Source organism: Calidris pugnax, unplaced genomic scaffold (genome assembly GCF_001431845.1).
Source record: "Calidris pugnax isolate Ruff unplaced genomic scaffold, ASM143184v1 scaffold276, whole genome shotgun sequence".
Lineage (NCBI taxonomy): Eukaryota > Metazoa > Chordata > Aves > Charadriiformes > Scolopacidae > Calidris > Calidris pugnax.
Genome location: NW_015091112.1, coordinates 927,860 through 951,101, shown reverse-complemented (window position 1 = coordinate 951,101; position 23,242 = coordinate 927,860). Strand labels below are relative to the sequence as shown.

The 23,242-nt window shown below is 40.6% G+C and overlaps 1 protein-coding gene across 3 annotated transcripts in view; it reads left to right on the top strand.

Moving 5' to 3' along the window:
- CLIC5 (chloride intracellular channel 5) overlaps positions 1-23,242 on the top strand; it is a 74,137-nt gene that overhangs the window by 46,071 nt on the left and 4,824 nt on the right. For 2 of the 3 annotated variants that reach the window (XM_014958234.1, XM_014958235.1), the window contains exons 2-5: positions 1,416-1,525; positions 1,875-2,000; positions 3,356-3,462; positions 23,025-23,095. In XM_014958234.1, the coding sequence (XP_014813720.1) occupies positions 1,416-1,525; positions 1,875-2,000; positions 3,356-3,462; positions 23,025-23,095 (414 nt within the window). Of the gene's footprint in view, positions 1-1,415; positions 1,526-1,874; positions 2,001-3,355; positions 3,463-23,024; positions 23,207-23,242 lie in introns of all 3 variants that reach the window. The other variant, XM_014958236.1, reaches the window with a different exon arrangement.

Here is a 23,242-nt window from a genome sequence, read left to right as displayed (position 1 = left end):
TTACATAGCCCTAAACTTTATGGCGGGTTGTCTCCAAGCCTGCAATCCACACTCGCTCCAGTTTGGTGGATGGGAAATCTGGAATTTGTTTTTAAACCCAGAATCATCAAAAGCTGCGTTTAAGACATGAGAAAGATTCATGAAGCCTACCAGAAAATCTTTCAGCTAAACATTTCACATGCAAACATTCTCATACACATTCACATGCTACCTGAATGTGTAGCAACTGGACACATCTCAAAATGTTTTTACTTGTGCTATGAATGTCTCATAGAACTGCAATAATTAGAAAGTATTCCTTCTTTAAGACAGAGAAATGCTACCTCACAGCTTGAATATTAATAAGATAAAATTTATGAGAGCAAACAGAGTAATAAAATATTTTCTCCAAAGGAAAAGGGCATGTATTTGCTTAGTTCTTTCATCAGCCGTTTTCGGACACACACTGTGTGCATAAAATACAGTTATGCAACCCATGTGGGTCAACAACGGAAGGTTGGTTGCTTCACCAGGATTATAAGAATCCTTTAAACACAATGGTGCCACAAATTAAAATAGAAATCTATCAAAACCATTATCGTCCTGAAAGCTTTGGCCACAAGCGTAATTATTGTAGAAGGATGTTGTCCTTGGACGCAGCTTTGGCTCGGTTCAGCTGGTGTTATTTGTATCCCTCCATGGCTCAAAGTCAGAATTTGCATGGCTAAGGACCATAAATTTTTAGAGGAAAAAATAGGCCGTTTCCTCAATGCTAACACTAGCAGTTTTTTACTGTTTTGTAGTGGTTTGTAGGCAACTCATTAGGTACCAGAGATAGGAACAGACAGAATGTGGTGGCTGAAATCTGCCTTGAACCTTGGAAGGATTCAGATGGGGATTTGTGTCTGGATCTGGTTGTTTCTGTCTGAGGCTGTTGCTTTACTGGATGTGAAGAAGAACGAGTGAATGTCTGGAGTGCTTGGGTTTTAAATCTAGATCTGAAAGTCCTCATTTTGGATAGTAAAACTGTGAAGCAAATCTTGAGCTGATAGAAGCTGCAGTCCAAAGAATTAAATAAAGCTGAAAACCTGTCCTGAGTTTTCTAGTGTGTCTGTGAGGCCAGCAGTCCTGTAGGGACAAGAGTGATTGAAAGAATATACAGTCTCCTGGAGGTTGCTTGCCATCGGCAAGGGACACATCTCCTTTACCCAGAGCTGCCCTCAGGAGAGGCCCAAGGTTGCTTTCTTAAGTTCCTGATGAAGGCTGAATGCTGGAGTAACTCCATTCTTGTGATGATGGCAAACTATATTAAATAACAGGCACTGTTGGTTATTTTTAAACTGGTTCTTTTTATTTCAAAATCCAATTTTCCATCTTGAGGGAGGCAAGTGACTAACAAGTCTGAAATCCATTTCTCCTCTTTTTCCATCCCTCAGGCTGGTATAGATGGAGAAAGCATTGGGAACTGCCCATTCTCCCAGCGTCTCTTCATGATCCTGTGGCTCAAAGGAGTTGTGTTCAATGTCACCACTGTTGACCTGAAAAGGTAAAAATCATTCAGTTTAATTGAAAATAGTTCTATGATCCAGTGTTTCCCTACAGAAAGGCCCCACCAAAGTTCAATCAGATTTGTGTCTGGCCTCGAGAGGGTGAGGTGCACAACAAAATTGTTAGGATTCAGGTTAGGGTTTGGTTTTGGTTTTGATTTTTTTTTTTCACTTGTGGAATGTTTTTATATTAAACAGGGTGCTTGGGGTAGTTTCAAAGTTCTTTAACCACAAACTACAGAAAAAAAAAGAAAAGAGCAAACAACTGATTTTGTAGGAACTATAAATATCTGTGCAACTACCTGACCGTAAAGATTAGTGATTTCATGACTTTTTCTCTCTCTGCAGAAAGCCAGCTGACCTACACAATCTGGCTCCTGGGACCCACCCACCTTTCTTGACTTTTAATGGAGAAGTCAAGACAGATGTTAACAAGATTGAGGAATTTTTGGAAGAGACTCTTGCACCTCCAAAGTAAGAACTTGGGATTTTTTCAGTCAATATTCCATTTCCTAGGAATGAAAGATGTCCTAAGAGGAGTTCCTAAAAAGCACTCCCTCCTACAATCTTTACTTACAGGAGTAGTATTTATTTATGAAACTTGCTGGCTTCAGTGAGATGACTTCCATGTGTGAAGGTTACTTGTATGACTAATAACTGCAGAATGTTTTCTCTGTACACACTTCAGGATGCCCTTGTATGCAGAATTCAGGAGACCAACACTAGAAAAATTTTTGTAGGGGTCTGGTGTCCACATTTTACAAAGCTAAAAATAACGTGGAATAGATGCCCAGAATTGCCACACAAAATATCTGTGCCAGGAAAAGCATTTTACAGTGAAAAACTGGAGGTTTCTGAGCCGTATGGTATATTAGAAAGGTTGGAAGGGGAACTGATTACAGAGCATGAGAGGCTCTGGAGGCAGAAAAGTGCTCATTATTCTAGTCAAGAAATGACAAGAGCCCACAACTGGAAGTTATAACCAAACTAATTCACATTAAAAATAAGGCACAGATTTTTTTCAATACGAATGATTAACCATTGGAACAAGCTACCAAGGAAAGGTTTAGATTCACCAGATATGCCTTTGTCAAATGTTTTGGACTCAGTACAAGGATAATGGGAAAAAAAATATGTTGGCTTGTGATTTGGACCTTAAAATCTATGAATCAATGAAAATTGGCTTGGTTCCTTATGGAGTGTTTTACCTCCAAGTGAATCAGCAGCTATAGGCCAGTCCTGAGGCAAGAGACCAGATATTTAAATTTTCTGTACTCTGGTCCAAGACCACTGAAGTCAGTAGGAGTCATTAGTTTGTGTTGGTCTCTCAAATCGATATATTCCTTTCTTTGCACCAGATGTCTGTAAAAAAAAAACAATTCAGAGACTGAAAACTTTATGTTCCTTCAGCTGGGTAATACTAACATGCCTTGCTAGTACTTCCTGGAGCACATTTTCAGCGTAGGGAATTAGACACGACTACCATTCATAATAGACCGAGCTGGCTGCCAAACTCCCCTGCACCTTTCTGGAAATTTATGCTTCCATCTGATTTAGGGCCACTGTATCTTGGATCGTGGCAACATAAAGCACCAATACAATTACCTTTGTCCTGAAGCCATCACTGTGTAACTGTGCAAACGTCTGCCTTGACAGACACAGATATTATTAAGAAGGACTTGCCAAGCTGTTGGTTTTAGAAAAATGACAGCGTTAATTGCTGTTCCTCATACGTGGCTTTTTTCTTTCTTCTTGTAAATTGTATTTGTAATCATCACTGTGTTGCTGGTAACAAGATGTTATTCTCCACACTCTTTCTCCCTTTCCAGGTACCCCAAGCTGGCTGCTAAGCACCGGGAATCAAACACTGCTGGAATTGATATCTTTTCCAAATTTTCTGCATACATCAAAAATACCAAGCAGCAGGATAATGCTGGTGAGTAAGATCACTACCAAATGTGCCATGGAGTTTGTGTGCTTAGAAGTGGAATCATTTTGCCATTCTCTCATGGTTTTATCTTAAACTCTGTTTATATGATATCAGGTACTGCTGCTGATCAACTTGAGATGGTTGATTCAGTGGATTCAATTCACACGTCCCTTGTTCAATTAACTACATCTATACTAATAAATAAAACAGTCCAGAGAGTGTTTAGTAGCCCCTTTACCAACTGCCATGACAGGGCTCCTGTCTGTATGGCCCAGCTTCCTCACCACAACAGGACTCCATGCTGCTTACTGGGGGTGGCTGGTGGCCCATACTACCTCCTCTGCTCTGCTCAGGCACTGCATAGAGGAATGTGTGTTGGCTGGACCCCAAAACTGTGCTGGTACCAAAAATTTAGCAGTGAATGAGCGAGTGAGAGCAACCCATGCCCTGACCCTTCATAATGTATGAGATGTGGCCATTGGACTCTTGGCCCACTTATCCCATGATTATGTTACACTGTTATAGCTGATTTGCTCATATAAACTGAGTTACATCAAGATATTAAACATAAAGTAATTAAATGAAAGAGGTGGCTTTAAGAAATGCTATTGCACTCTGTAAGCTTCAGACTTTCCTTCTCTTGTTTGTGTGTCAAAAGCAATGACCCCCCCAGAAGCTGGATGCCATGCATATTTACACGCATCCTACACTGTCTTCTTAATGAAATTGCTTTTCTTCTCCACATTCCTCTGCCCTCAGAGAGGCAAGATTTCAGCTCCAAGCTTCAGATGGAGCTTTCATGTTGCTCCATGAAAGTTAATGGATTTACACTGCCATATCCCTTGAGATGATCTAGTAGAATATTTGCAGTCTCTCACTGATCTACATCTTACTTTATATTACTAGTTTCACAGAGAGAGACCTAAGGTGCTCATACCATATCATTCAGAGAAGACTAGATTTTTTCAGGTTCCAGCTCTGCCACAGATTTCATCTGTGCAATTATATTTCATTGCCTGGGGCTGACCCATGAGATGAGAATGGGTAAATGATGATTTATGTCAGATAAAAATCTGCTCCTAAATATTTCTGCATTGTTAACAGAAGAAAATAATTATAGTGTTTCACTTCTCAGGGATACTAAAAAGTTATTTTTTTGTCTAATGCTAATGGGACGCTCAGCTAACATCTCTGTAGGAAGTTGTAAAAGGGAGATAAATTAAGAGTTAGACTAAATAGATGTTACAGTGAAAATAAAATATCTTGACCATGAACAAGGAATTTTTATGGTCTGCTCCACAACTGTAAATTGTAAATTCATTCTAGAACAGCCCTGGGTATCTGTCCACATGCATAATCCCAACATGTTGCTGCTCGGTGACTCTGCGATATGCAAATCCCTGGACTCGTAAGGGCTGGCAGCTCCAGGAGGTAACAAATGACTGTCCTAGAGGTGTCTCCGTCTGGCCATACCCAGAGCTGGGATTCAAGGTCGGATATCCGCTACTGTGAGATAAGGGATCTCACCCTGCAAAGTGCTCATGGTCGGGTCTCCACATTTTTGCCAGCCGCAGTGTGATTAATGGGAACTTTCCCTAGTTCTGTCCAACAAACTCTCGGTTTAGGGACTATTGAAAAAAAACAGAAAAAAGCTTCCCAATGGCAATTAAGCGGACCAAGGTTATAGAGAAAATAAATGGTGAGTTGCAGGACAGCAACAATACTTGTTCCCTCTCCTCACTCTGTTTTGTTAGCTGCTTCGTGCCCCTGTGATATCCAGATGCTCAGGATGCCTGAACATGCTGATACTCAACTTTCCTCTTTGAAGTTGAGAAATGCTTTTAGCTTAATTTTTTGCAGCTGGAGTGCTGCAGCGCCAGGAGAATAAAGCAGAGATGAGCAGAGTATAGTAGTACCTACGTGTTCTTTCTATCAGTGGAGTAAAGTACCTGAGGACCTCGGAGTCCTTGGGACTCTCAGTGCAGACTTGTGCCACGTGGGAAGGAGACCTCAATTTCAGCAGAGTAATTGACTCTCAGTTTTCAAGGGCTAAGCAAGAATAGCTTTTACCTTATCCCAGGGACATTTTACCCACTTTCTCATCCAGTTCATCTGAACCTACAGCAGTTATTCTGAAGGCTGATTTGGATGGCAGATAATGAGTTAATTAAAAGGTAGTGGTGTTAGTTCTCTTGAGGAGCAGGAAGACTGTGCAAAAAGGAAAGGGCGGCATCACTGTGTATATGTTTCCTAAGGAACCTATTTCTTTTTGATTTGTATCTTTTTAAAATTACAGCACCAGTCAAAAAGGGATCTGGGGCTCTAGCCCTGATCCGATACATGTCCTTTTGCAGCAGGTTTTTCCTATATGCATTATTTTTCCTATATAACAGGAGAAGTAGTTACATATAATTCTGTAATTAAAAAAAAAGCATTTTCTAAATTTAATTACTTAGGAGAATGTCCTTTTCCCTGTCTCCATCTGAGCCGGTGAGATCCAAAATGAACAGAGATTGCTGCCTGTGGTTATCTTAAACAGTTCCTCTACACCCAGCTCTCAGATAAAGGTAACACATCCCAAAGTCATCCTCTATATTGGCTCCCAGCTCCAGCTGACTCAAGTGCTTGGGTTAAGCTGGAAAACCACACCAGTGACTGGGACATCACTTGCACATGATCAAAGTACACAAATAGAAAAAGGCTTGTTAATAAATCTGAAATAGAATGGAGAACCCACACCTTTATATAAAAAATGATTTTAGTTTATTTTAGTTGGCAGTAGGGGAGTGCTGAATACCAAGTGAGCTAAAGCACCGACATCAGGTTGTTTAAATTACGTTCCCTTAACTTGGGAGTCAGGGAGGTGAATTCATTAATGTGTGGGATATCAGGCTGGGAATCTGTAGCATCAGCCTATCTCTAGCTGTGAAAAGTGTGGGTTAGGAGTAATTATATATGATCATTCTTCGTAGCATACTGGTTTAGCAGAGATCATGCGGTAGACGTAACACGAGCTCTCACTACAGCCTGTGGCTACTACATCTTTGCGGAAAAGTGGCGTGAAGTGGTTGGGATAATTAATGAGATTTATGCAGTATGAGGATAGTGGATGCGAGAAATAATGAGAACCTAATGCATGGCAAAGATAAGCCCTGGCTGGTGTCAGGCAACAATTTCAGACTTCAAGTGATGCCATCACTTGGTTGTATCATTGCAATATTTCCTATCCCAAGAGAGCTGGTGAGATGGCACTGATAATAGAATCTGTAGTCTTTAAGTAGCTAAATGATTATTTTTTTCCTGATAGTGGAAAAATTACTGAAGAAAACAAGATCTGTAATTTCTTGGTTTAGCATGTGTCTGAATTCTTGCATGTAAATGAATAGATACAATGGTACATATGTCTGTTTGTTTCTAAGATTGTGATACCCTCTGCTGGCAAATATGTGAATATATAAAGCAAGCAGCTTTACAATCAGGGCTGAAACATCCCCTTAGCAAAATACATTCCCTTCTGTCAAGATAGTTTCCTCATACAAATGCAATATCGTGAAAAGAGAAGGGTTTCATAGTAACCTATCAATTTTGACAAAGTTTGCATGGAAAAAATCATGTTTTTTCTGGATGAGTTAAAATTACTTTGAAGTAAAATGCTTTAACATTGCAGAGAAAAACAGTACTTTTTTTTTCTGGATTCATGCAGTACTTCATTAGCCACACACCGTTATGTTTTATGCCTGGCACAGGAGCAGGTGATAACCTTTTTCTGTAAGTCTGTATGGCAATATGTTATTGATCATGATTCATTTACTTACCAAAGGTATTTGGCAGCTGGGCTGCCCTGATTTAATAGTTCCCTGAATTTCTGATTCTTTTTTTCCATCTTTGTTTTCCTAACTTTTCTGTCTTATAATATAAAAACGTTGAAAGGTTTGGAACGGGCTGGTGAGGGCTGTAAGCCCAGAAGCAAACACGCTCATGCCATATCAAAGTCCCACCACTTTTAAGCTTCTTGAAAGGGAAGGAATTGATTCCAGATTCTCAGGATGTGGCAAGCTGTGTTTAAAGAAAGTGTGTGCATTTATTATTTCAAGTCAGTTCAATTACAACGGGCTTGATTCCTTCCACCCCCCGTGTCACTCGATAATTTTATAACAGGCCTCTCTGAAGGAGTCATCTCCTCATCGTGGGATTAGATCAGCGTCTTGCCTCGGTAGCACAACTGGGTTATTCAGTCCTCTGGCCATTGCCACCAGGCTCCACCGCTTGTCCCTGAAATGACAAGCCCTCATTCACACACAAACAGCAGTCCTTAGGAGAGGGCAGTGGCAGTAGTCTTAAAAAATTATTTCCTGGATGCTCTTGCTCAAGTTTTCATGGCCAATTTGAGAGGTTTTGGTTGCTAAGTGATTGTTTAATATCTCGAAGGGGGTCTTGTCCGAGCACAGGAAAGTAAACCAAGCTCTTGTGAGTTTACTTTGGTTCCTTTGGTTCATGCTCAGCAAGTCACTCAAGCTCTGAAAGTAACCAGGGTAGCAACAATTTATGCATTCATTGGAGGAGGATGAAATTTAATTAATTGGAATGCTGTGTACATACTCGGTATCCTTATTATTTTTTCTTGTGAGGCTATTGGAATGCTGTGTACATACTCGGTATCCTGCTTATTATTTTTTCTTGTGAGGCCGTGTACTGCAAACCAAGGGGACAACCTGTAGTAACCACCCATTAACCGTCAGGCCTGAACTTGTAAGTTCTTTGGCTCATAGAATGAGCCCTTTGATTTCATTTATGAGTTTAAAAAGTTGTTCTTGAATTGAGTTCTTAGGGGGGCACCAGCTCCAGTGTGGGTGGGCGCATTCATTAGTGGTACGGAAGGATATTTCACTGTACGGCTCTTCAGAAGGCGCTGAGCCGGGAGACCACCAACATGATTTCATGCAGAGGAATTTCCAGCCGTCTGACCAGAGGACTCCGCTTGTCTGGTTTGGATTTACATCAAGAGGCCAAAAATAAAAGCGCATTTAAATCATTAGCTTACACGTGATTAAATGCCGTTCACCTCTTTCAGTAGCTACATCACACTTTGTGGTTAAATGCGTGAGGTGGGAAATGTCTCTCTTCGTGTGCCGTGTGTGTATGTACACAGAAGATATGCACACACACATACAGGGCTGGAATTAAAACTGGCCTACATCAGTTTTACACTGTGGAGTTGCTCCTGCTGAGGAGAAAGTCAGACCCAGAGTGTAGGTACCTGCATGGGCTGGATGGTGTGCTCTGATCCATTCTGGAAGCCATGGCGTACCTCCTTAAATAAGCAGAAAATCAGTTCACTCCAAAAACCTATGTAGAATATTTACAGTAGAAACAGCTCTGTGGTGTGGATCCTTCGTGGCACCAAGCTGATGTAGGTACCCAGGGAAGGAGCTTCTTGATGCTGGGGGTCAGCTCCTTTTGACTTAAACGTAGCAAGTTAAAAATGCTGTTTGAGTGCCCTTGAATCAATGAGGAGTTTCCTGTGACAGGGATCTTAGATCAGGCTCTTATTAAGGATGAACATCAATGCTTTATGCTTTTTATGCAGATTTTCAAGGTGCCATATAAATATATGGAGATATATATATGTGTAGTGTGCATGTGTATCAACTTGCCATTAAAATTTTTCCTTCTTCCTCTTTAGTTGCAGAATTTCCCTTTTCCACTACAAAGCCCCACACCTGTCCAAGGACTGGCATGAGCCACAGTTTGTCCTGCACTGTGACAGTATTACGTTTTCTCTGTCATGCGGCCGGGAAGGACTAGAAATAGCTTTTAAAATTGTTTTTAGAGAAAAGGACTTGCTGTGTGATGGAACATATCAAGATGACAGATCTTTAACTTTGGCAGTTTGAAGCACAAAAAAGCTATTTCAGAAAATTTTAAACAAGTTTTTATGGCTCCCTCTAAGCTGAATACTGTTCAGCTCCTGGTAGCTCAAGTGCCTGGCAGCTTTACAAAACCAGCCCTAATATAAAAAATACCCAGTCTTTAAAACATATGTAAAATAGCTTTTCTGCAACATTTGTGGCACATAAAGTACCAAATACATGTTGGTGAGTGTGATATAAAGCTTTTATTGCCATTCATTTGAGATGACCCATATAACTCACTCATGATATGTTAATAAAACCATTCTCCACTCTGTCTCTTTATAAAAACACACATATAAAGACCACTAAAACAGTGGTGATAGCCGTGTGCTAACTTGTTAAGTCATACCGCAAGTTACATTTATCATCTGTCCTAAACTGCTTTATCTGCTTTCTGCCCAGTAATCAAAGACTGATTCTAAAATGCTCAGAAACAGCAGTTTGCAAAAGAAGTTTGCTTGAGAAATAACTTTTTGAAACTTCTCAAAATTATGCTGGCTGGAGGCCCAGAGCCATCAATACTCTGTCTGGTACCAGTGACAGCTTTAAGGACCAATATCTTTTGACCTGCCAAAATTAAGAATTGAAATTTTAGGCCATTGGAAGGAAGAGGTTTTCAGTTTTCTAAAAATGGTAACAAACCATCATCTCAATCTCAGAAATATGTACCTTAACTTAGAAAATGTTTCTGAACTTTCTTATCATTCAGGGGCTTTTGTTTTTTTAAGGCCTTGCTAATTGAGGTGTGAAGATTTGCTGATGGAAATGTGAAAAATACTATTTGAAAGCAAAAAAACCCTAAAACTAAAACTCTGTGTAAGTCCAGATGTGATCAGATTGTGAGCTCTCCAAGGCAGGGGCCTCGAATGCCTGATTAGCACAATTAGATCAGTAAATATTTACTATTAATGCATTAGCATTAGCAGGCAATTTTCTGACACAACTGCGCTGAGGTAGCTTTGAAACCATAGCATCATAGGGAGGAAGAGACAAAATGAAAGAATATATATATATTTATATATGTTCAAAAGAGAGTGTGAGCTCTCCAAGGCAGGGGCCTCGAATGCCTGATTAGCACAATTAGATCAGTAAATATTTACTATTAATGCATTAGCATTAGCAGGCAATTTTCTGACACAACTGCGCTGAGGTAGCTTTGAAACCATAGCATCATAGGGAGGAAGAGACAAAATGAAAGAATAGATAAATATATTTATATATGTTCAAAAGAGACAATATGCAAAGCTCTAAAAACCAGTTGACAATATATACTGAAGTCAACAAGGTTGAAGATATGCTCCAATTAAGGCATGTTCTCAAGCCTTTGCTGAATCAGGGCCTACATGCACAGGCCAGGCCTAGACTCAAATCCTTGCAACGGGAACAGTAGTTGGCAGACGCTCTTCTGTAAGAGGGAATTATTTCCCCTGTGTGTTTGAATATTCCTCCAAGTGCTGCTGGCTTTACTGGGATGCTTTGTTCTGTTTCCCAGCCGAGCTCCCATGCTCGCACACAGGAGCAGTAGCACAGCTGGAAGTGGATTAGAGCAATCTGGCGGCAGCAGTCCTGGGAGGAATTAAGCGCCTCGCTGCTGGAATGGGAGGCCTAAATTACATTATTATTTAGAATTAAGTTTTAACTTCATTGCTCTATGGTTTCACACTGGTGGGTAACTCCCCTCGTTGAGATATACTTGATGGATCTTAAGTATGTTCCCCACAGCAAAGACGTAGATGAAATGAAGGCTTTACTCAGAAAAGTGTCCAACTCTTATATGAGCAAATGTCCAGATTTAAGCACCCAACTGGTCTTATTGTCCCAATTGTTCACAGGCTTATATTTAGCAACTGTAGACCAAGCTATCACATGATGAAGAGCCCAGTGACTGGCTCCTGGAACTCAGTTTGCAAAACTTTTGATGACTTCAAAGGGAGGAAGATTGGCCCAGAATCTGTTTTTCCCAAAACAGATTTTTTTGTTTTATGCATGCAAATGTTCTTCATAAAATAACAAGGAAGAGAAGAATGAGACATAAATAAAAATCAGTGTTGCTAATTTTCTTTATTAGATCAGATCCCAAATAGTTGACCTTTAGCTTGAAAACAGTGCTGGGAATAAGGTGACTAAATGGGAATTGGAGACATAATTCTTTTCTAAATTCCCAATTCATCTGATTGGAGAAAAAAATCCAGAATGTCATGGAGTTTGAGCCTAGAAGGAGCATTGGGTTATTTACCATGATCTGCAAATCACCTACAAGTCAATCTTGCTCATTGGGCAACCATGGTAGCATTTCGTCCTTTAGAGTATAAGTTTTTTTGTATCAGAGCAGAGAATAGGAGAAACCAAAGGGTTTTTGATGCACAGTGCCCTTCTGAGGGGGTAATTTACTGGATGAGGGATGCCCAGCTGATGGCAATAGCTGGTCCATATTGTGCACTGCAGAGGAAGGGGAATCCTGGTCATTCGGCCAGTCAAAGCAGAAAAAAATATAATTTCCTGGACCTTAACCTGGAATTAGGATGACTGTGAACATGTGAGGAAAGCATCTACTGAGCAAGACTTTCTGCACCACTCCAGCATTTGTCCAACTGTTTCTGTCTGTAGCAGAGAATGACCGGATGGACATGGATAAGCCACATAACACAGCTGATTAATTCCATATTGGGAGAAAAGATACTGTGATCTTTGCAGACATCTTAAGTCTTGAAGCATGAGATTTTATTACAGTCATTGTCTTAATGCTGAGTAGCAAATTCTCTGTGACATGGAGGGTGGTACAGTCAACCTACCTTGGTCCTTCTTCCAAGACCTAAAAGATCTTAAAGGCCATGCCCTGCTCATGAGTCTCTGTACCCCTCCAGTCCAGTTTCTCCTATTTCTTCCAGAACTGGATTAAAGCCTGCATTTTCTTAGTCTCAGTATAAATGCCCCAAGAAGTAAGTCCACCTCTCCTCTCTCCTTGTTTGTTCCTTAAACTGTTCATTGCTATGGCAATGCAGAAAGTGAATTTGTCCAACTTCCAGTCATTAGACCTTTTCACATCTGAAAGGATGAAGAGCTCCCTCATGCTTCCCAGATATTTTGTCCTTGAGTGAGCATCTGCATGCTCATTCTTCTCTCTGATAAGTAGAACAAACTCTTCAAGCCTGATGTTTTGAGGCTTGTTTCCAGTCCTTTAGCACCGTATTATTGTTCTCCTTCAACCCTTTGCTTGGATTTTCAAAGCCCTTTTTAACTGGGGACACAAGAACTGGAAAAAAATGTTCTTAATAGTTGTTGCAACAGGGCTGTTGCAACAGAGACAATATGACCTCCCTAGTAGTACTTGAAAAATGTTCATATATCCAGTTATAATTATTATTATTATTTCTTCTGCTCCTTTCAGAGAGGTTAAGTTGAGGCATAATCACGATGATCCCTAAGTCATTTTATGGAGCTTGAAACAAAAAATCTCAAAAGCAGAGAAACAATGGAAAAGAATTAAGATGTGAGTCATTTGTAAATCTCATCGTCTCATGGTTTTTTTGTATGTGAGTAACAATTTTTGAACACAAAGGGCAGAAAATACTGGAACCATTAAAATAAAACTATTAGAGACTGAGATTTCCTAAGTGAACCGAGGGATTTGGGAACTCAATAAGTTTTAAAACTTCATTCTCAGGTGCTGCTAGCTAGGCATTGCTGCATTTCCCTCTCCCGTGTCTTCACTCCACCACTGCTGCAGCGAAATCGCTTAGTTGAAATCGATGGAGTGCCATTGGGATTATCCTGGTGCAAACAAAAGCAGACATTATTCCTCTACATGCCTGGGACTGAAGGAAATTGGTATCAAAGGTGCAAGCGCCAGCAGCCTGTAGAGGAATGAACTTCTCTGCTTAACTATTAGAACACAAGGGGTCCCCACAGCACTGTCACTGAAGACCAGTTGCACTCTACCAGAGCTAACTTTACTCTGATTTTAATGCAGAAATATGTAGTTAGTTTTTCTTTGTTAGTCCCAGAATCATCTTGTTTGCTCTTTGATAGCAAAAGAAAATTTTACAATCTGAGTAAACACACAGCATCTTAAAAATCAAGATAGCGGAGTGATAATCTCATCCTACAAACATGTGGGTTTATAATCTGCAGGGCTTGATGGTGGGGTTTTTTTTCAGGTTTCTGATGCAAATCAGCTGCCGCTTGTCTGCAGTTGGTTTAGGGACACCTGCACAAGAATAGCATTGCCGAGGTCAGGATTAGGCCCTCGGGGACGTGCTCTAGAAATGATGCTTGTCGCTTACGTGCTGCTACGGAGTTCTGATGATTTGTGAAATGCAAGTTAGGTACTGTTCTTCCTGGGGCACTTGTAGGCCAGTAGTTTTACATTCACTTGTTTCCTGCACTCGGGGTCACTTGGACTCCTAAGAGACTTGGAAATGAATATTTTTTTCGGTGCCTTTCTAACACCAGGGCTTTCTTCGTAAAAAACAGCATTCTTCCAACTGCATTCTTCATGATAATATGACAAATATTGCATGTATTTCTTGCCTCCACTCTAAAACCACATAAGAAAAGGGAAGGAAGAAACTTGAATTTTTAGTCTAAAACTAGAAGGAAGTCAAAACAAAATTCCTAGATGCTTGAAAAATATATTTCATTTTCTTCTTAAAGACATTATTGATTCACCTGTTTCACTGGGTTTAATTTGAGAGTAAGACAGATGGTATCACAAAAATAGGATGACACCTCTTTTTTGGGGGGGCTATATTTACAGTTTATCCCCTTCAGCCTGAGACATACTCCCATGGCTAATGAATTACTGCTTTTACTGATGTAAAGTTTGTGGCTGAAGTGTGTTATTATCCTTATTTTGTATATGGGAAGTTAGAAGGCAGAGAACTTAAATAATTTATATTAGGTCACGTAGTAAAGTTTGAGAAGAAGAGACCGAGGTCTCCTAAATATGGGTAAACTCTTTAATCCTTGGATCATTGTGCTCTGGTTTCGAAAAGGATAACAGTGTAACCAAGGTCTTAGCCTTTCTGAGACTGAGACATACTTTCTGTGGAGTTTTTGAGACAGATCTGTTAAAATGTCCCGAAGTTTTAGGATGAAGCTCTAATTGATCGATCCACATCATCAAGGGTTTGTAGATGGGGTGGGGAAGGAAGGGAAGGGATGAGGGATGATATGAGAGGGATCATCTCATCTAAGTCTGTCTAAAAGTTATACATTAGTCATTCAATAATCCTGGCTGCTTTTGTGAGCCATGGAGAGCGACATAAATCCATTTCTGAAGGGCAGTTCGTTTTATCTTCAAACATGGAAGTTGGGAGAACTTACTTTAGGGGTGCTTGTCTTTCATTGCTATCTATAAAGGGGACTTTGACAACTGGGTTGGACTAATTACCTAATACTTAGATGGCTGAAGTTAGACAAGATGAATCTTATCCATAAGGAATAAAATAGATTTTTTTATGTGTCTGGGTTCCAAAGGTTGCTTTGGGTATCTGAGCGCTGTATTTCAGCTCCATGATCCTCTGAGTCCTGGCTGAAGTGCTCCTGGGGTTTAACACCTCTGTTTCTCTCACCGGACATACACAGAACATATTTGCCAACATGTATGGAAAATATGTACCTATTTATGCCTGATTTCGGCATAGATTATAACCAAAGTTGTGTAGTATTTTGCATGTGTGCACCTGTGTCTGTGTGATTTATACCTCTCCTGGTGTATGCTCACCTGAACACTGACCAGGAATAAAAATCCCTTTTCGAGTCCCAGCTCTGACTGTTGTGGAGGATGAATATGAACCCATGTCTCATAGGGAAACCCCCTAACCAGGAAAGTAGAGTTAAGAAATAAGAGACACTGTATACTATATATTTTCTGTGTACACAACTAGGTGTTTGTTGATTCATTAAATGAGTAGAAAGAGGCAGATCACAACTTTTCAGCATCATTGTATGGGCATTTACCTTTATTGTGGGAACATGCTCAAGCCTCTGTTCCAGTGAATATTGAATTATTTATCTAGAGTGAAACATCTTTAATAGGAGAGGTGACTCACCCCAGAAACTCCCTTTGGCCCAGAGTTAGGCATCTAAATGCCTTGGATGCATGGGAGCATACAACCTCCATCCTTCCCCTCTGCATTTCCAATGGCTCTCTTAGTGACTGCCCACTCATTTGCCTCTCAATATAGGTGCTGCTCAGAGCTGGGGATTTTACAAGGCAGGAACATGCCTGGAGAGGATGTTGCAATGCTCAAATTGGCAATGTACTTACCCTTTGGGGAGTAAGCCCTAATATTTAAGCAACTTTTAAAAACTGGGAGGTATTATCCTACACCACTTAGGTGGACTGTGAAATTATATTCAAAGGGTAGGATTCATCTCACCTAACTTCACCGCCCTGACAGTTAGGTGTCTAGTCTGAGCTAGTCCTTTAGGCTTCGTGTGTAATCTATGGAGCAAGAAGGGCATGTGTGGAGTGAGTCACACCAGTTTAAATCAGGTGTCCCAGGCAGCTGGAAGGAATTGGCCTCTGGAGATGCTTGGTACCTCTGAGCACAGAGGGAACCTTCATAACCAACTTAGACAAGACACCTGACTCTGAAACGGCTAAACAGAAGAAATCAAGGCAGCCCTCAAATCTCAAGGGCTATATTGAAATCAGAGGGAGGAAGATAAACTGTTCAGTATGTAATACAGTGGTGCGCATGTTGCAGTCGCAGCTCCTCCATGTGAAAAGGATTAATCCATACAGATTAAAGTTACAATACTCTGTTGAGCCTGCCTGAAAAAAAAATGGGCAGGATGGAGAAAAAAGAGAGTGCAAATATGTATCCTTGGTCTTTAATCAGACTGTCAAACTAGTAGAATGATATTATTTTCTTTCCTTAAATTGAGTTTCTTAGCTGGTTTCCCTCTTCTACCAGAAAACAGTATTGGGTCTCATATAATATCAAACTCTGTGAATCTGGAAGTGATCAGGAAAGGTGGTTTGTTTTTTTAAAGGAAAAATAAATCTCAGATTGTTTGTGTGAGACGGTGAATATTTATGTACTGTTCCCCCTTTTCCCTCATTGCGTATTTCACCAAGTTCATTTGCGTGTGTTACAGGATAAATCTTACTGGAGGGCAGTGGAAGAAAGCAGTAAAAAGGAAAAGCATCAATCAGTGATCCAGGGTAGCAGCAGGAATCATTGTTCATTTTTGTACCTGGATTGTTGTTTGTTGAGTTTGCCTAGGCTTGACAATTAAGAAACTTGCAGTTCTGCCGAGGTCAGTCTCAGGTGGTTTAAGATGATGGCTACAAAAGCCATTATGTTGCTGGGCTTCGATGACGTTGAAGCCTTGCTGTCACTGTGCTTTCAGTGGTGTTCACTTACAAAGGGGGCCACATATATTTCACTTTGGTTTGGAGAAAATATTTTGTGACAAAATGTTTATTTGACAAAAAAATTCCATGGGTGGTGTGAGTAACCTGAATTATTGGCAAATGTGGGTTGAATTTGGTGAATAATGACTTGTTTGGAAAAGTAAAAGTATTTTCTCTTAAACCTTTTGAAACAAAAGGTTATTTTCTTTTTAATTTGGAAATGACATCCTAATTTTGAAGATTACCAGTATTTTAGAAGTGATGTGAAACAATTGAATGTCTAGGCATGACTTAACCGACCATCCCAAAACACAGGTTTCTTTTTGTTTTCATGTTTGTTTGGAAATCTTATGTTATTTTGCTTTAAGTTTAAAAAATTGAACTAGTTTTGCTCTTTTTAATGTAAATCAAATAGTTTTTACATTCAATTTGGCCAAAGAATCAATTGTTCTTATTGCTCTTATTGTGCCCTCTCTGCTTTGCATCTCATCCCATAACAACTGTCAAGTAAATCCTCATCCTGCAAATGGTTCCACTCAGACACATAAAATAGGAGTCCTCTCACCTAATTTTAGCTATTTTAAATTTAGGTAGCCAGTCTGCCTATTCTCAAACAAGAGAGAGCGAGCAAGGCTCCTCTGGTGGTAATTCAGCTTTTCCTAGGCTACTATTTTAGGATGGAATGATTGGCCTTCCAGTGGCTCCTTCAGGCCACAGAGATCGGCGTTTATGTGCGTTGTCTGCTTTGCTATTTCTCCTCATCCCAGCATTAAACAAGGAAGGAAATATTTGGAGTTCAAGGAAGGGGAAGAAGAGTCCTCGTCTGACCTCTGCAAATGTTCTGGGTGTGGGCAGCCTGAATCAGTTTTGCTTTTTCCGAACCATTTTTCTTTTACTACTTTCTAGTTACTTTCCATTTTGCTTCAGCCTTATTTGACCCACAGAAAATAGAGATGGAAACGACCGATGAGGCTGGAAGTTTTATGGCCGGTATTATTTAGGAGGTAGGATTAACTGATTATAATAGTCTCTTTTGGCTTTAAAAGCTGCTGGAGAAATCCTAATCCTGCTGAAGTCAACAGCAAAACTTCCATGGGCTTTGGTATGGCCAAAATTTCACCTCGAGTACCTCGTAATGACTCTTTGTCATCTGGCCCTCCCCTTGACTTGCAGGATTGCTCCATGCATTCCATTTTCCAATGTTTTGTTCAGTTGTGGTATTAAGTGCTTCAAGACATGAGGATTTCTCTTTGTCCCCTGGAAATAGTTGCACAGGCCAATAGTTTAAGGAAGTTCTTGCTTGGAGAGTTGAATAACAGAGCCAAAGTCTGTTCTTGGTTGAACTGGACTGAATATGGAATAGCTTGTTGACAATGTGGAGTTACTCTTCTTTTATGTCAGTGTAACCGAGAGCACAATTTTGCCAATTATTAACTTTTGTTACATTATTTGTATTTCTGTGCATGTCAGGATTTGTTAATCTCAGTCTTCAACATCAAGTAACCTTTTGCTGAAAACAGAGCGTCATTGTGAATTAGGTATCATCAGCTAAATTGAACCTCACCCTGTACATTTGACAGATGGTAATACATTCATTAAGTGTTCTGTGGTTGCTTTGAGGTTGGAAAGTGCTATTTTTCTGGCTTCTAACTCAGGATTCTTAAGTAAAGTTCTATAAAAGCATAGTTTTGAAGGAAGAAGGAAAATCACAAACAGCTTGCTCGGATTTTCTATTAATATCGTTGTTTACTATTGGTGGGATGACACAGCAGGACTGTGATTGCTATAAGTTCTCTTTGGCTGCGTAAGTAGCCCAGAGAGGAGTAGTGAAGGGTGAGAGAGATGGTTTCACCATGGATTTTGTATATATACACAGGTAGGACTTCTCGGAATTTGAAATTATATTAAAGACATCGCTGTGGAGCCAATATTTATATGATGCCTTTGTGCTGTCCAGAAGGATGGTTTCCAGGAGTTAGGATGGGTAACCTGGTGACAGGGCTCCTCTCACAGAGCTGGTCACATTTGGGATCTCTAAGTTCATGCTGAAAGTCTGCAGGGTGGGGAAGCAATCAGAGGTAGAAATTTCAAAAACAGAACAGAGCCGCATTCTCAGGCATGGTTCCACTTGGTGTTGTAATATTGAATTCTCCACCCTGACATTACCAAGACAATGCAAGGCTGAGATTAGACACTTTGGGAAAAGTTCTCCGCACAGCTGATTTAGGAGTCATCTAAACCACGTGTAAAAGAGAGGACTCCTCTGACCACAGAGGAAACTCAGGGTGTTTAATTCAAACCTAGTCACTTATTTTACTCACTTCAGGGAGGATTAATCCCACTCATTGACTTGCAGTGGAGCCTCAGCTGCTATCAGCAAATGTGCTTAGTTATTTAATGATGTTTCCAAGGGGAAAAGTTGCCAAGGGAATTAGCTACTTAGCCACTTCTGAAATTCATTGTGGGTAGTACGTTCACAAATGGGGAATTAGTCACTTTTTAGTTAGTCACATCTTTTAAAATGTCTTCGTTCAGTCTAGTGCTGTGACTGGTATTCACAAGACCCCATCCCTGGTGAGTCCCCACTGTCCCGTATCTTCTCAGTGGAGACAATATATAAAGTCGTCCAAATTTTCACAGAATAACCATAGTATGGAAGGTTCAGAATTAAATCTTTCTTCTGCTGGGTTTTCTCAGTAATATGACCCCAGACAGCTCTTTCCTTAGCAAGAGTCCCAAAACCTTCAGAGCTGTAGGGTATTCTGAGGAGGTTATTTCTCGGTCTCTGTTCATGTTTTTTCACCTCGCACATAATGTTCAAGTATCAACCAGATAAGACAAAAAATGAGAGAATTAGCTTTTTTGACTTTTACCTGTGGTGTTGGCCTGCAGTTGTGATCCAGTGAATGTTGAGTCATTTATGGGAAGTGAAAGAGCTCTACAGGAGAGCTGTACAAATTACCTGATACTCCACACGTGGGGTCTCATCTGCCAGATCTGGGCTGACATCACATTGAAAAGGCATTTGAAACTCAGTCTTTCACTTTCCAAGAGAATGCTCTCCCTATACCACTGGTAAAATCACAGCACTTCTTTCAAAATTTTTTGTAAGAAATGAAAATCTGACCCACTTTTGATACCTCTCTCTTCTGAGGGTTCACCGGTGAGTTCAAATATAAATTGGGTTCTCCCACCCATACCACCATTAGACTCTCTCTTAGATGTGGGGGCTAGAAGGCTCTTGTTTCAATATTTTTGAGAATCTTTTATGCATCCTCCTACTTTGAGTGGGGATTTCCCTGAGGACCTTCTCAAGAAACATAAGACTTCATATAGACAAATCTGAATGTGTCAGGACACCTAGAAAGTAGGATTTGCAACATGGATATTTGCATATTTCAAAAAATATTTTCAAAAAATGCCTTGGAAACCATCAACAGGCTTTAAAAGTCCAATCCTATATACCTACACACCATTTGAAATGGCAATTTTAGGATCTTAATTCTCTTAGCTTTTCAAAATTACATCACTACTCAAAAGAAAGGCAGTTCTCCCTTGTTCATTATTCTTCTATTTTCATAGCTTTTCTCAGAGATTTACCAGGATCAGGAGAGTTTTGATTAAATGGGGTCATTGGAGTCACAAGTAGTGGTCCAGTTCTTCACTATCAGGATATGAGATGGTCCTGACCATGTGGTGATTTTACTTTGAGACATCAGGATCCTGTGGGTTTCAGCAGAGCCTGTGAATTGGGTCACAGATGCGTGGAACCCTGAACATAACGCTGATTTCTGGCCCAAAGCTGCCATGTGCAAGTGCCAAGTATGAATTCAGATAGATGTTTTTCCCACTGTCACAAATAGGCTTCACTCCAGGCATTGTTTTTGAGGCAGCCATGACGCACTTTGATATATCAGTAAGAGTGAAAAAAAAACCCCAACCCTAATAAGTTCCAGAAAAGTTACATAAACACATCCCACCTGATGCTCATGTCTTCACACACAAATAACCGACCCCACCGGCTCACACGAAGCATCTGATGTAGTACTGATACTGGAAATATCGCACAGATGACTCAGAGAACCAACAATCCTACTGGGTGAAGGGGATACTGGAAAATGCTCAACATTAAGCCAGTTCTCTAAAATCTGAATGTGCAAAATTAAATTGACTCACAGTAATTCGACTCCATTGTCTCTAAATGAATTCATTGTAAGAGGACATAGTCTGAGGCTGACCAAGAGGAGGAGGACTATCTATTCAACAGGTGTTATGGGTCAAACCAAAAAGAGATTGCTAAATCTTCTGAGTGTTGCCACATGGGGGTATATTACATGCTATACAGTTATTACCCTTCAGCAGAAGTTGTGCGGCGGGGCACAGCTGGAGACGATTACAGACACCACTGCCAGCATCTGACAGCAGAACGTCAGTGTCAAAATTCAATTTGAATTGATTAAATAAGGGATGGCAACACTTTTGTTTTATGGATGGCAGCACTTCAGTCGCTTTAGATGCTCTGCTTTCAGAAATAAAATTCTTTCCCTCCCTGCTATGTTTGTTGGGGTGTTTTCAGTTGGATCGCAGTCATTTCCCCAGTCAATCAATTAAGCCAGGATTTGCCACTGTGTCTAAGAGTCAGCCACAAAAGAGCTGGTATGGTTCCCTGGTGCACGGCCAAGAGGCTTCGGTGGGAGCAAGACATCAGGCAGCTTAATTTGACTTCCACCACTGGCAGAAGGTTTAATGGATGTTAGGGCAGCAGAGAAATCATGTTCTGTGGTGTTCGGCTCCTGCTCTCTCAATGGCCCCGTACGCGCCGCCTTTCTCTCCATGCCAAAAACACAGGGGAGGCTGACAGCAGAGCCAGCAGAGCTACCTGTGCCAGCAAGCTGCTCGACACGGGGCGATCGCTGCAGCCTTTTGAAGCCCACGTTGTGCTCCATAAATATATTTATCTCCATAGGCCTCGCAGTGCTACACCGCCTGGGTAACTTGACTCACTGAGTCGTCTCCCCTAAGTTAAACGGCAGTAAGTTACTCAGAGATATAAGATTTTACAGGATTAGGCCTTAAATGCTGACTCCAGGCCAGATCTGCAGCAGGTATAAATCACCGCAGGTAATTTTCACCAGCTGAAATTCTGGCCCTAAGCCCGTGAGTCATGTTGTTATTTTTTCACATTGTAAATTCTTGCTGTTTCTTATTTATATTGCCTTAGCACTTTGGGGCGCTTGTCAGGGGCCAGGACCCCATCGTGGTTGTCACCCTTCGAGCAGAGATGCAACAGATCCTTCTTGCCCAAGAGTCTTTGCAGTTTAAATAACATGCCAACCTGCGTACAGTCATTCAGCTTTCTCTAAGTGCATTATTACAATCAAGTTTTCCTATTATCCTGCTGGTAAAGCAAAAGAACACAAATTCTGTGCTTAGGTTGACATTTTTAAGTACAAAAAAAAATACACTCTGCTGCTCCAATATTATGTCTAAGTGGCATTTTAAGCCTCGAATTTGTTGGAGCCAGCATCACTGTGGGACATGGTGTTTTATAATTGAAGTGAGAGGTCCAAGGTCTCTTCTCCAATGTGATACCTGATTTAAAACATATCAAAAAGAGAATTTGCACCCAAGCTGAACCTGAAGTGAGTGGCATCTTAAGAGTGGCTAAATATCTCTTTTGTGTAGTCGTGTATTTAATTATTGTTATATTACTTCATTTCCATTTCAGTGCATCTTCCAGCTCTGTTGAGCTCTGCTTAGCATCTCTGGAATTATGGCTATTGCCTTTAATTACTCTGGAAGGGGTTTAAAAGTAGTAAACCTACCACTTTTTAGAGCTGAAGTGATGATAGAAAATTCCTCTTCATTACAGTCCTACCTGGCTGCTTAGTAGCAGTGTACAGGGCTCCAATTTACTGTGTGATGGCCTCAACAGACCAGAAAAATAACATAGGGTGAATGTATTTGATTGACATGTCATACTGACAAGCTGTTCTTTGCTTCCATGATCTCTATCACTGCTTTGTTGATGGTTTTTTTGCTAGTCAGGAGAAAACATGGCACAACAGCTTCTTGTGTCCACTTTTCCCATGGCAGGATGAGCTTTACCCTCAGGCAGGCGTCACTGGGCTACTTTGTCATCAGATTGTGTAGACGTTGAAGCACAAATTAACAACAAAGAAAAGATTCTTGTCTATTTTTTTCTAGATGCTACCATAGCCATTGAGAATGAGTGTTTCTAAGTAATTATTACTCTGCCCTAATCACATATTCATTGCTTTTTGGCAAAGCCCTTGAAAAAGGCTTGGTGAAGGCTCTGAAGAAGCTGGATGACTACCTGAGGACCCCTCTGCCAGAGGAGATTGATGCAGACAGCATTGAAGAGGAGAAAGTATCTAAACGCAAGTTTCTGGATGGAGATGACCTGACTCTTGCTGACTGCAACCTTCTGCCCAAACTCCATGTTGTCAAGGTAAAAGGTGTCATGCAATGGTCAAAGATTCTCTGC